Below are 12,782 nucleotides of genomic sequence, written 5' to 3'. Positions count from 1 at the left end.
AATTTACTTCAGATCTAATTTACTCTCCCCACCACTGAATTTTTCCCCAGCTATCCATGTTTTCACTTTTATACGGTAGGGGGCACTATGACACATCTTCTAGTGCAGAATCTCCGGATCAAAATACAGGAGAAGAAGAAGATGAAACAAGTGATTTTGCTCAAGCAAATGTAAAATAAATAACGCAATCATCAAAGATTAAACAGCATGTTAAATCAATGCTGCCTAATGTCACCAAATGAAATGTCGAACTCATGCAGAGGAAACGACTGAGAAGCTTTCGGGGTGCTGATTGACTCAATTTACTCCATCTATGCTTTGATCATCGTTCTGAATCTAATCAAGGTGTAATCTGTCAAAAATGTGATTTTCTCAACTTTTTAAAAAAAATGTTGCCTTTCTTTACGAAACATACCTACGTTAAAGTGTTGATAAAAAGGATGCATGCTATAATAAAATGTTTTAAAATGAGTTTAAGTACAGGTTAATGGTACATTTCAAGTATTAAGAAAATGAAAGTAATGTGCATATATATATATATATATATATATATATATATATATATATATATATATATATATATATATATATATATATATATATATATATATAGTAAACGATAAGTATGTTATGTTCACTTAAAGAACACTTACAAGTAAACGTGGAGTATAAACTATTAAACTAGTAACTTCAAAGTGCACTTTCATAAACTAAAAAATTTATTATGTATTAAAATAGTAAATAAAATGTCTAGTATATTTATAAGTTCACTTGTTGTAGTACAGCTGCAGTACAAATGAGAAACCTTGTTGTGCACTTAATGTTTACTACTGTTACACTTGAAATAGTACACTTACAAGTTTACTACTAGTACACGTTGATAGTAGTATACTTACTACATAAAGTTGACTATTACTTAAAGGGGGGGTGAAACACTCAGTTTCAGTCAGTGTCATGTCAATCTTGAGTACCTATAGAGTAGCATTGCATCCTGCATATCTCCGAAAAGTCTTTATTTTTTTTATAATTATATAAGAAAGATGCGCTGTTCCGAGTCTTTCCGAAAAAAGCCGAGCGGGTGGGGGCGTGTCGTGTGAGCGGAGCTAAATAATGACGTGTGCACGCCGCTGCTATTGAGTTGAGTGCGTCGAGTGCGTCGTAAAGCTGTCATCCCTAACAGCGGGGAAAAAACTTTATTCAAAATAAAAATATGGCTTTTAATCAGATACAGCCATACATCTATGATCCGGAATCAGACCCAGAGGCTGCAGTTGAACAGGAGCAGCAGCAAAAACGACTAGAGCAGGACGTCTCTATGTGGTACGATATACACTAACTATATAATATGCTTAGCAGCTTGTGTTATTTACATATTTATACTTGAATTATATCGTCGTATTTTTGTCTTTGAAGGTGTACATGTGGGAAGTGCATTTGTGCACGTGTGTTTGTGTGTTTACGCGTGGTTTGTGTAGACAGGTTAAGTTAGTGTTTACATAGATAGACACGGAATAGTAGCGCATTTGAATGAAGAAGCGTGCTTATTTAGTTCAACATATTTCCCCCCTCTTTGTGTATTGTTGAGTGCTTTTACAATACACAAACATAAAGTTACACATATAGTGGCCAGCTAAACAAATGTACACGCACTACACATCGCATGCTCCATTGATCAATTTCTATATATAGTAATATATATAGTAACTATACGTGATCATGTTTGGGCTACTTGATGAGCATAGACACAGACATTTGAAGCAGTCTAACTCACCGCCCGCGGTTCTAACGTTGGGACTGCTCCATCCTTCAGCATTAGGCTATTGGAAAATCCGGCGTCATGCTGGGCCTTGTTTATGAAACAGTCGGCACCGAAATGCAGCGAACAGATATAAACATTCGCGCAACTCAGTTGCTGATCCGGAAAAGCAAATTACATCCACTGTTGCCTTACCGCGGGGTTTTGGGGTAATCTGTGCAGGACTGTCTTGGTCTGGCAACCAAAAACGCACTTTTTGATGTCATTGTTAATTGTGCACATTACCTGTGCAGCGCAGCCTACGAGCGCTTTGATGGGGGTAGCCTGTTGCTTTCGCTCTCTCCCTCTCTCTCTCTCTCTCCCTCTCTCTCTCTCACACGCTTCCGGTAGAATTGTCCGTAAGGCCCATACAAGGAAATTCCGCCCCCACTAACGTCAATGGGGACGCATGATCGCAAAAAACTTGCCGAAACTTATGACTAACCGGAAGTAGTATTTTTGACAAAGAAATACTCCCATCAAACGTCCACCTTAACTTTTGAAACTTTGTCCATGTTTAGTATGGGATTCCATGTCTTTAACAGTGTAAAAAGATCAGTATGCATGAAACAGCATTTCACCCCCCCTTTAAGTATACTTCATAAAATGTACTTTTTTTCATAAAAGATGTACAGTGTAGTTTAAAGAAAGCTATGTTGTTGTTATTGTATATGTCCAAAAAACATCATCCTCTGAAGTTTTTGTTAGTGCCTGGCTATAGACTGCACATTTGAAGCATTGTCTTTCTAATCAAGCTAACAATGTTTAGTTATTGTAGGTTAAGGTGGTCAACTAGAGTGGTCTTAATGGTTTAGAAGTTTGAGCGTTTGTCTGGTAGAGATGTACTAGCACACTACTATCTACAACAACATATGCTGGTGTTTTCCAGCAGGGAGTGTACTGTTTTTTTTAGCCAAATATCTGAAATCTGAACATATTGTGAAACTTGATGTCTTGAAACACTGATTTAAATGGGAGACATGTTGCATATTTAAGCCTTGTGTGAGATTGGAATAGTTCAGGGTTGAGTGAAAATTCATTCTCTTTCAATAAATGTTTTTTGAGCACCAGGAGTACAGATCATCTCTTTATGAGTTGCAGATGAGGTCTCTGAAAATGTAAAAATTGTGTTTGAAATCACAAAGGAATGTCTATTGAATTTATTACTGTCATCCTCTGGTGATGGGTGTGTCAGGGATTCCTTAGTTTATTTCGTTCTGCACTTTAAATCGTTACAAATATAACCAGCATTAAACTCCAGAAGGCATTGTGTGGTTCAATAAAAGTCAGCTCTCATTACCCCTTATGCCCAATGTATATGATTTATATCAGATTTACATATTCTACTTGCACAGATTCATTATTCAAAATATGTGAAGGTGCACTGTTAATTTTTTTTCAGTAAACTATTCAAAAACCACTAGGCCAGTGTAATATATTTAAGTACTTACAATGTCCCAAATGTTTCAAACTCTTTGTAATTTGTGAGAAAATTGCTATTTTACCCAATGAACCGGGACGTCTGAGGGAGTCACTATCAATTGCGTCATTATCTACGTTACCCTTGGTTTCGGGTTTTATTTTTCAGAAATGCTTTACTTTTAGCAGTGTGCAAAAAGTGTCAAAAGCAGCCGCCGAGCGAACGCAAAGAGTAACTTCATAACATCATTTTCAACACACTCAAATGTATCTAATATGATGAACAGAGCTGCGTTAGCTCATACTCATGACCAGAACAGCGGAAATGGCTTTGGGCGACTAGCATAATAAAAGTCCCGCTGCTCGGGAGGCATGTGTTGTATTCATTAGGGCTGGGATGGTTACCGTTTTATCGCAATACCGCAATACCGCGGTCACATGACGCCTACTGCGGGTCTGAGATCGTCACCGCCATCACCGCAAAAAAAAAAAAAAAAAGGGTTTACATGCAGTCTTCATATTTTTTATTGTGATGGATTGTGATTTTTTTTTTTTTTGTATACAAACATTTAATTTACTATAGGCTACTCTGTATTTTATCTCTTTAATACTATTTTCTACTTAAAAAATATAATTTTGTTATTTACTAACCCAAATAAGGACTCATTCGCACTAGGTTGCACGTGAGGGAAAAAAGTAGCTTGCTTTCAGAGGAGTTGTGCACTTTTTATTTTATAGGCCTATCATTGTTTTTTTATTTAAAGCTGTAATTTCATTATTGACCCAGTGTTTTGTATCTGAACGCTGTTTTACGTGATTATTACAGGAGTGAATCACTTTAAAAGGGAAATAAATTTGCAGATGTCACTCAGCCAACAAGGCTATGGATTCATGCCGAATGAGAGAGGAAGGCTGAGACCAATTTAAGATTTGCCAGCTTTTTAATTCTGTTTTGCAATCTGGTCATCCGATATTTCGATTTCTGTACATTTTAACAATAGACCTAACATTAGTCAATTTTATTCAATGGGACATCTCGTTTCTTTTCCCAAATCTTCACGCGCGTCACACTCATTTTTGCAGGGAATTATAAACGTTTCTTCCTTTCGTTTGCTTTAGTCTATTATACCCATTCACATCTTTTACTGTGGTAAAGTAGAAAAACACTGTAGGACGAAATTTGATTTAACACATTTTGTGCTTGTTATTAGACTTGAGGCGCGTCAAGTTTATTTGAATAGCGCAGTTCACGTGCACCCAGCGGTTTTACTTTAGTTTTCTCTAGCAGTGCAGAATCAAGCCTAAATGTCTTGACCCTGTGGAAGATAAAATTTGCTCTTCAGACGTTTTACAACAAGTTTTGTTTTGCGACATCAGGAGAAAACATGAAGAAGAAGATATTCAAGAAGTTGTCTATCCAGCTCGTGTCCCACATTCATCTCAAAGCACCAAGCGGCATGACGCATCGTTGCACAGTTTGCGGGGAAATAGGTTATGAAACTAATCTTTTTAAAATAAATATTTAATTTTCTTTTATTCTTAAGATTACCATTATTTACTTATAATCATTTAAATGTTTTACAGGCTAGTGTATTGTTTCACAGATGGAAAATAAACACGCATGCTTATGAAATGGATGTTTGAGTGGTTTTATTATTTTAAAATGTAGGCTATTTATATATCTGGCATAGACTACAGCAGGGGTCTTCAACTAAAATTGCTTGGGGTCCAGTAAATAAACCTTCCTCACCGGCCGAGGTCCGGACAATTATATACCTAAAAACATGAATTGATGTCTTTTTGCCAGACTAAAGAAATTAGTGTAGATTAAAAAAAGTGTCTTTATTGAACAAAAATAGTATGTTCTCATATAGATAAACATGTATTTTCATATTAGTATAGGCAATAGGTAATCCTTTAATAAATGTATCTCATTTTGAGGTTGTTTGTTTAAGTTGCGTTAGTACAAAATATCAAATTCAACCAGTAGCCATGTCTAACAAAAAATGATGAATAAAAAAAATGCCTTCATCTCTAAATCTGTACTGAAAATACATTAATTTCAAAATTACTAGCAACTAAAGTGTTTTTTTTCCTGCTGAACTGAGATAAACAGAAACAATCAATGAACACAAACCCTCCTGGTTAAAAAACAAAACAGAAATCTCATTATGTTCATTCACATGTATAGTCTCTACCTAACTAAATGTAGGCTTCAGCACTGCTCTCTCTGTGCTTCAAATTGCACTGGTAAAAAATCATTCGCAATATTATCCAGAAACACAAACAGGTAAAAATAAAGTGCCACCAGTGTTGGAAAAAAGAAAAAAAGTGCAAGAAACATTTTATCTCTTTATTTCAACTGTTCCTTTAAATCCAGAAAAACGTAAATAACCTTAAATAACATCTCAAAAGGCTGAGCTGAGTTGACCTTAAAGACGGAATGGTGTCCAAACTCACCCGTTAACATGAGAGCCGAAATAAAAACGGACACGCCATGAGCTGCACGATTTATTAAATTTATATTATATTTTCCTCAAATCATCCATATACATACATACTTATTTCACCCTGTGCTACAAGATACACCCATCGTGCAGTTCTTCTGCAAGAAGTTGATTCAAAACTGAGCTTGCGCGTATGTGTGAGATACGGGAGACGCACGCAGAGCTGATCATCGCGTCTGGTGTGCGACCCCTTTAACAGTCAACGCAACCGTGGCAACATAGGAAAAACGGTTCTACTGAGCTGCCTGATATAAATGTGATTATTATTATTTTTTTTTAAATCGCATTTGGAATTTAGTTATTTCATTACGTCAAAAGACTTTGTGGTCCGGGTCCGGACCGGAGTCCGCCAGTTGGCAACCCCTGGACTACAGTATTTAAAGTAGCATTATGCATTAGTTTCTCAATTTAATTTACAGAGCAAGCTATAGAAGAAGATTAGTGTGTGTCGCACTCACAACAAGATGCGCAACAGGGGGCGTGGCATCACGGGTTTAAAAGTGGTTTACCTCTGAAACCGTGGGAATTTCTTGCTTTTCAACTGCGGTAAGAAAAAATCCATACCGTTCCCAGCCCTTCCATTCATCTTAATAACAATCGCTCCAGCAGCCTTGCTCAGCTCCACAACATTTGGTCCTGTTCTGCTTCGCACTACAGTAACATTAATAGCAACATCCATAAACATGAGTCCTATCCTGATTCTTTTCCTCCGGCTCAATCCTGGCGTCATCAAACTACGCCTTTGTTTTGAATAGGCGACCTCTAGTGGACGGAAAAGTTACATAGTGCACCTTTAATATAAATATCAAAGTTATGACGTGAAACAGCCACCCCTAGTCCAAGTTGTTCCATGAACATTTTTTTTCTGGGTAATCTGTAAGCCATGTTCTTTCCACACATTTGCAGTTAGGCCTCATATATTGCCAGACACTGCAAACATAGGCTCCATTGTCTATATCTCCCGTTGAGAGACCTGTAACGTAGCTGTATTTTCCATCAGCATCCATTAGCACGTAAGATTGTGTATGTATGTATCATAGCGACGGTTAAAGGGAGATGAAGCAAGGAACAGTGAAACTTGTTCTTTCAGCACTCACCCCATTTACCTTTCATTTAGGTTTAATGATCCATTATGAAATACAAGGAGCTGTAATTAGCATCCTCTATTCCTGGTGCATGCTTGTATTTGAGTGACCTATTACTGTAAATGAAGCATATGATGTTGATTTATGAATTTGGCCTTCCAGACAACACATTCTAAATAAGTGGTGTTTAAATAAAAGGGTGCATTGAGTGTTCAACATTTCTATTATTTTTAGCATACGTATCCATTTGAAATAAAATCTAAAATCACTAAAATCAATGTTATTATGTATAATTCTTTTTTAATTTTAGTATTTTTTTATATTATAAATGTATACTTTATTCATTTTTTAATTAAATGACTGTTTTCTGATAAAGTGATAGTTGCAATAATGTAGCTGTTATAGTTCAACATGATTATGCCTTCAGCTATTTTTTTACGAGACAAGGTAAGGATTTTGGTGCAACATAAGGAGAGATTGATTTTTTTTTTAAATGTTATGTCTGTCATTTACCTAAGTACATTTTCTGTTCCATTAGACATGATTTGGCGCCTCAGAAATGGATGGAACAAATAGCGTTTTCCACACGTTTTTATTTTTTTAGTTTCAGTTTTACAACACACACTTGGGCTTTTTTTAAATGTATTTATTTTTTATCGTTTTGTGGCATTTTTATTCCAAAATATCTCCTTGTACGTTGAATAGTCTTGTGAGGATTTGTTTTTGACTGTGTACAAACTAACCCTCTTGTCTCTTTCTTTATTGGATATGAAACCCCGTGGGCCTAAACACACTGTCCAGTAGTGTTGATTGTTTGGTTCTGGCATGGTAGTGGAAAAACCCGTGTTGAAAGTTTCCACTAACAGCTTTTCACCATCCATCAAACTTAACATCCCAAGTCTGATTTTGAAAACTGTATATATACTGTATATAATATTTTTTTTCTGAGTCTACAATGAGCCTGACGTGCTTCTAGTTATTCAGAGATTAGATTGAGATTTGATTTTATAATTTTTAATTTTTATTTAATTTAAAAAACATTTTCATTTATTTATTTTAATATTATTATTATTATTATTATTATTATTATTATTATTAATTTTGTTTTTGTATGAGTGTACAAAAGGAATGGAGCCTGATGTGCTTAGTTCATTAGATTAAAATTTTATCAGGAAGTTTAAATAAAAACATTGGATTTAGCCCGAATGCATACACTTTTACTGTATTACTAATGCATAAGAAGTGCACTTTTACAAACAAGTACACTTCTGCTGCATTGGTCGAAACAAGGAAATGTAATATATTTTTCCATTTATATATAGGCCTGCAGTATACAGAAATACACACAAAAACAAATGTGTGTAAGGACATATACGGCAAAAGGCATGTAGCCCTATCCCTATACTATGGCTGATTCAGCATGCTGTAAAAAAAAAAAAAAGTACTGCTCTATTACTCTTTTCTTTTTTTACTCTAAAGTGAACCTCTGCCATGTGTACTACCACACTCTAGCTGTACTTAAACACTTCTTGTTTAAGTTTAAGAAATGATATGATAAACAGGTTCAGTTGCACTTTTACTACAGTTCAATGAAGATCACATCCTTTCATTCATTCTTTTAGTACATGTGCCTCAGGCTTTACTATTCTGCAGAACTGAATGTGTAACCAGCTTGTAAAGTTATATGAAGTTATGTCATACAAAACATCTATGTGCTGGTTAATTTGGACTCAAATATATCAGACTACATGTGTTGAGATGACAGTATTGTATTACCATGAAAATCCCATCCTAGACATTATTTAGTGTAAGCAATGGAAGACATCAGATGGCCCTAATATGGATAGGGTCAGGACTTTGTTCAACTGTAATGTCTGCAGAGGGGAAGCGTCTCAGAAATGCCAGAGTCCTGACCTTCTGAGCTCTGCCGAAAAGAGGTCTGCAATGCCCTTTTTAGAGCAAAGAAAAAAAAAACATGTGGATGTGCTTACATGCTTGTTCAGTCTTTCTTCTCTCTGTCTTGCTTCTCTTTCCTCATGCACTTTGAAGGTAGTAGGGTTGCCTGCTTTCTTAGTGACTTAGGCTTTTGATAAGAGAACATTTTTTCTTTTTTGGGAAACTGTTTTCACTTGAACTTTTTGTGAAAGGAAATAATTTTCCAGTAATCAGTGACAGAAGCTGCTTTGTTGCATTTTTGAAAAACACAAAAGAGCCCGTGGCAAATCGATAACACCCTAATTGAGGCAAAATGAGTGCTGGAATCCTCATGCCGCTCTCAGACAGACGGGCAATTTATGAGCCCAGAAGGACAGCCGCCCACAGAGAAATCTGAAAGTGATGCGTTCTATGGGCTCCATAAAGTCTGAAGGGAGTATTAGGGAAACTTTTGCCTTTAAGAGGACAAATAGTGAAACAATCTTTAAAAAACTAAAAATTAAAGGGATAGTTCACCCAAAAATGAAAATCAGCCGATGAATTACTCACGCTCAAGCCATCTTAGTTATGACATTCTTCTTTTAGACAAATACAATCTGAGCTATATTAAAGAATGTCCTAGCGCTTCCCAGCTTTATAATGGCAGTAAATTTGCAGCTCAAAATTTGAAGCCCAAAAAAAGTGTATCCATCCATTATAAAAGTACCCCACGTGGCTCCGGGGGGTTAATAAAAGCCTTTTGAAGCGAATCGATATGGAAAATATCCATATTTAACATGTAATAAAGTAAAACAGAAGAGATGGCTGACCGCACACTGAATCCAAAAAAGACTAAAAAGTCTAAGAAACTATATCATTTTAACTATATAACTATATCTATATAACTATATAACTATATCATTTCTTTGGATTCAGTGTGCGGTCAGCCATCTCTTCTGTTTTGCTTAAGTCTACCCTTCTCTGGCTCTACGCACCTGAAAGAAAAATATTTTTTTCTATGAAGAGCGCAACAACCTTCTTTGGAACATGTAATAAAGTGAAATATCTAGCTTCCGGGGAACCGCCGTCCGTATTTAACTTACGGAAAAGGCGTAACTGGCGCCGTACGTAGCGTAAGCGTTTTGAACTGCGAGAGGCGCTACACTTTCTGCGTGAGTTTAATACGGAAGAAAATCCACCGGAAGCTAGATATTTTACTTTATTAACTTTTAAATATGGATATTTTTCTTACACAAACCCATGGATTCACTTCAGAAGACCTTTATTTTACATACCTTGCAATCTGTAATCTGTTATGTATTTATGTTTTTAAATAATTTTTTTAAATTAGTGTTTAAATTCATGTTTATAAACTAATTTTCATTGCCTTATCCCAAAAATGGTAGTTTCTTTTATATGTGCATTACAGCTGTATTTAATGTTTTTAAAATAACTTTTAAAGAAGGCAAAACTATTTTTTAACAACTGTAAAGGTCTTGGCATCTTGGTTCAGTTTTAAACAGCCCAAAGAAGTCATAGGTCATGGCACAGGATGCAGCCGACGCCCCCTCACAGGATAAGGACAGCTGCTTGACTCTATACTGCCACCTCCTGTGCACATATACCTACAGAAACTTTATTTTTAAAGTTAAGACAGACCTTTAATTCGTAAGTTGCCATGGGAGTTCGACACATTTAAAGTCAGGGGCAGTGCACTGTTTTAAAACAAAGCATTAATCTTTTGCTCCAGAAGTTTCCTTTTCCCAGGCAGATAAATGACACGAGTAGATCTGAGACCAATTAAAGTCCATTCATTTTTTTCCCCTCTCTCTCCTTCTTTTGAAAATGGGCAAGAAACATGCTTGCTTCTGTACTCTTGATGATCACATTAAGATGTTGCCAACTCAATCTTACCAAAAAACGTATTTCCAGCTTTAGCGCGGACTGCAGAGTGAAATAAAGACAAACGTGGTCAGAGAGACGAAAGGGAAACGCTGTCGTCCTTCAAGTCCTTTCAGTTTAGTAAATCATACTAATTGCTTTAAACAAGCTGTAATGGAGATTGATGATGGTAGATCCTTCATGGAGGATCTTATCCAGAAAGGCCAAGGTAGGCAACATTTGATTTGCATATTTAAAGGAACACTTGAATTAATCAAAATATAACGAGCCTTTATTATTATTATTATTAAATACAGGTTTCTGATTCTGAAACATTCTCCAGTGTAATTTATTTGATGTTGACATTGGATTATGACTGTTTTTCTTATAAAGTAAACGGACCTCACTTAATTTATTGCAGTTTACATTGGCACACATCTGCATTTAAATTGTTTTATTTTTGGTATGTCTTGAAGGGCATTTTTTGAAAAGTATATGTTTGGTTGTTATCTGGTGTCAGTTTGTCAAAAGCTACCCAAATCCAATTTTACTCTATAGGTTGTTAGCACCATTTGCTATATTTCTTTCCTGCAAGGCTTTAATATTTTGGTACATCCACTTTACTAATCCCTGTAGAATTTGAATCGCTGAGGTTTTTGAGGTTTCAAACCCCAGCAGACTTGAATTGCAGTTGTCCGGCAATGCAGATTTGCAAACCCAGTAGTTGAGGTTTCCATTTATTTTCTAATTCTAGCACATTTAGGGACGTCCTACTGCTTTATGACTTCAGAGGCATTACACAATGAGATCTTTGTTATAAAGGCTGCTTTGCACCATCATCTTTTTTCCATATACTTCTTGAAAAATAGAAAGAAAATAAATCCATTTGCTATGTTTATAAAGTTAAGTGTATAATGAACTTTACCACCGTTTCAGGGATGCAGTTTCCACAGCGGAAAACATTTGGATTAAATAAAACCCGTGGCCCTTTCTTTTCTCTCTCTCTCTCTTTCTCTCTCATTCTCCCTCCCATGTTTCCTTCCATGTTTTTCTCTTTTTTCCCCTCTTCTGACTGCTGTACGCCCCTCTGGGTTTGATCAGCATACAATGTCTTGAGGTCAGATGTGCTACATTAGCAGTTGGTGTCAGTATTTTGCTTGAGAACGATAGAAGGGCCAATTTTGTTCAGCATGAACCTCTGCTGCTGTTGCTGTCGATCTCGACCAGATGGTAGGTTGAAACTGAAGAACTTTTCTAATTTTTGTGGACGATATTAAGTGCATATTAATTGAAGGTGGGCATTGAATGGGACCCTTGTTTAGGGGTCTTGCTTAAGCAAATGGGAAGTTTGTGTCTGATATATAATTTGTATTGCATAACTGTTATTCCTAATAATGCTGTTTTTGTGCACATGGCAATTTAACGTGACTACAGATCAAGTTTAAGTGCTTAATTTGAAATTTATTTAGAACGTATTCCGTTCGGCTTGTGTCCTACTGAGTATCGCACCTGCCATCCATTTAGTGCTTGAGAAATGGATGGGAGGTGAAAGTGTACAACACTTAAAAGGAAGTGAGGTCAGAGTGTGGCCTGTAGAGGACGCCATTTTGGTTCTCTATCCATTAGCAGTTTTCAGTTCAGCCCTGTAAACTAGCCTGGGTGTGGTTTTGCAAGTTACAGCTAATCAAGTTAATGTCTTTCTATTTATAGTTAATGTCTGTCTGTCTGTTTTTATCCCATTCTCTCACCTGACACTGTTTTATTCCCAGTAACCTGGAAGATTATTCCTGGTAGGTTGTGTGTGTTGGCGTGCCGTGTACGTTTTTACAACCACAGCAGTGAGTGACGGGTATCTTGGGCTTGATGCATACTTACATACCCGACCTGGATTCTCTTCTACTTTTAAACTCTTCCGTCGTCTCATCTATGCATAGCATGAGCCCCGTAATGTGTGGCCAGCTCTAATTGCGGCGGCTTTATTCGGTGGTGTAGAACTGTGACGCCTCTCCCCGCTTGGTCACATGGCCATAGATCACCAAGATGGTCATTGTTTTAAAATGGCGGTGCTCGTGCCAGTTTACTTTTAATGTCATTGATTTGTACATTGCTTAATGTAATAGTAGAAGCATAGTGAGGGTGTGTGTGTGTTAGTGCTTTATGACTTTGGGTGTGCCATGAGCT

The 12,782-nt window shown here is 36.4% G+C and overlaps 1 protein-coding gene across 7 annotated transcripts in view; it reads left to right on the top strand.

Annotated features, from left to right (window-relative positions):
* pleca (plectin a) overlaps nt 1-12,782 on the top strand; it is a 148,861-nt gene that overhangs the window by 68,285 nt on the left and 67,794 nt on the right. For 2 of the 7 annotated variants that reach the window (XM_067426708.1, XM_067426706.1), the window contains exon 1: nt 11,736-11,831. The exons of the other annotated variants lie outside the window; for them this stretch is intronic. In XM_067426708.1, the coding sequence (XP_067282809.1) occupies nt 11,792-11,831 (40 nt within the window). In that variant the 5' untranslated portion in view covers nt 11,736-11,791. Of the gene's footprint in view, nt 1-11,735; nt 11,832-12,782 lie in introns of those variants that run through there. 7 annotated transcript variants of the gene reach the window in all.

This window comes from Pseudorasbora parva, chromosome 19, assembly GCF_024679245.1.
Source record: "Pseudorasbora parva isolate DD20220531a chromosome 19, ASM2467924v1, whole genome shotgun sequence".
NCBI lineage: Eukaryota > Metazoa > Chordata > Actinopteri > Cypriniformes > Gobionidae > Pseudorasbora > Pseudorasbora parva.
Note: the sequence above shows the minus strand (reverse complement) of the source record. Positions and strands in the feature narration are given on the sequence as shown.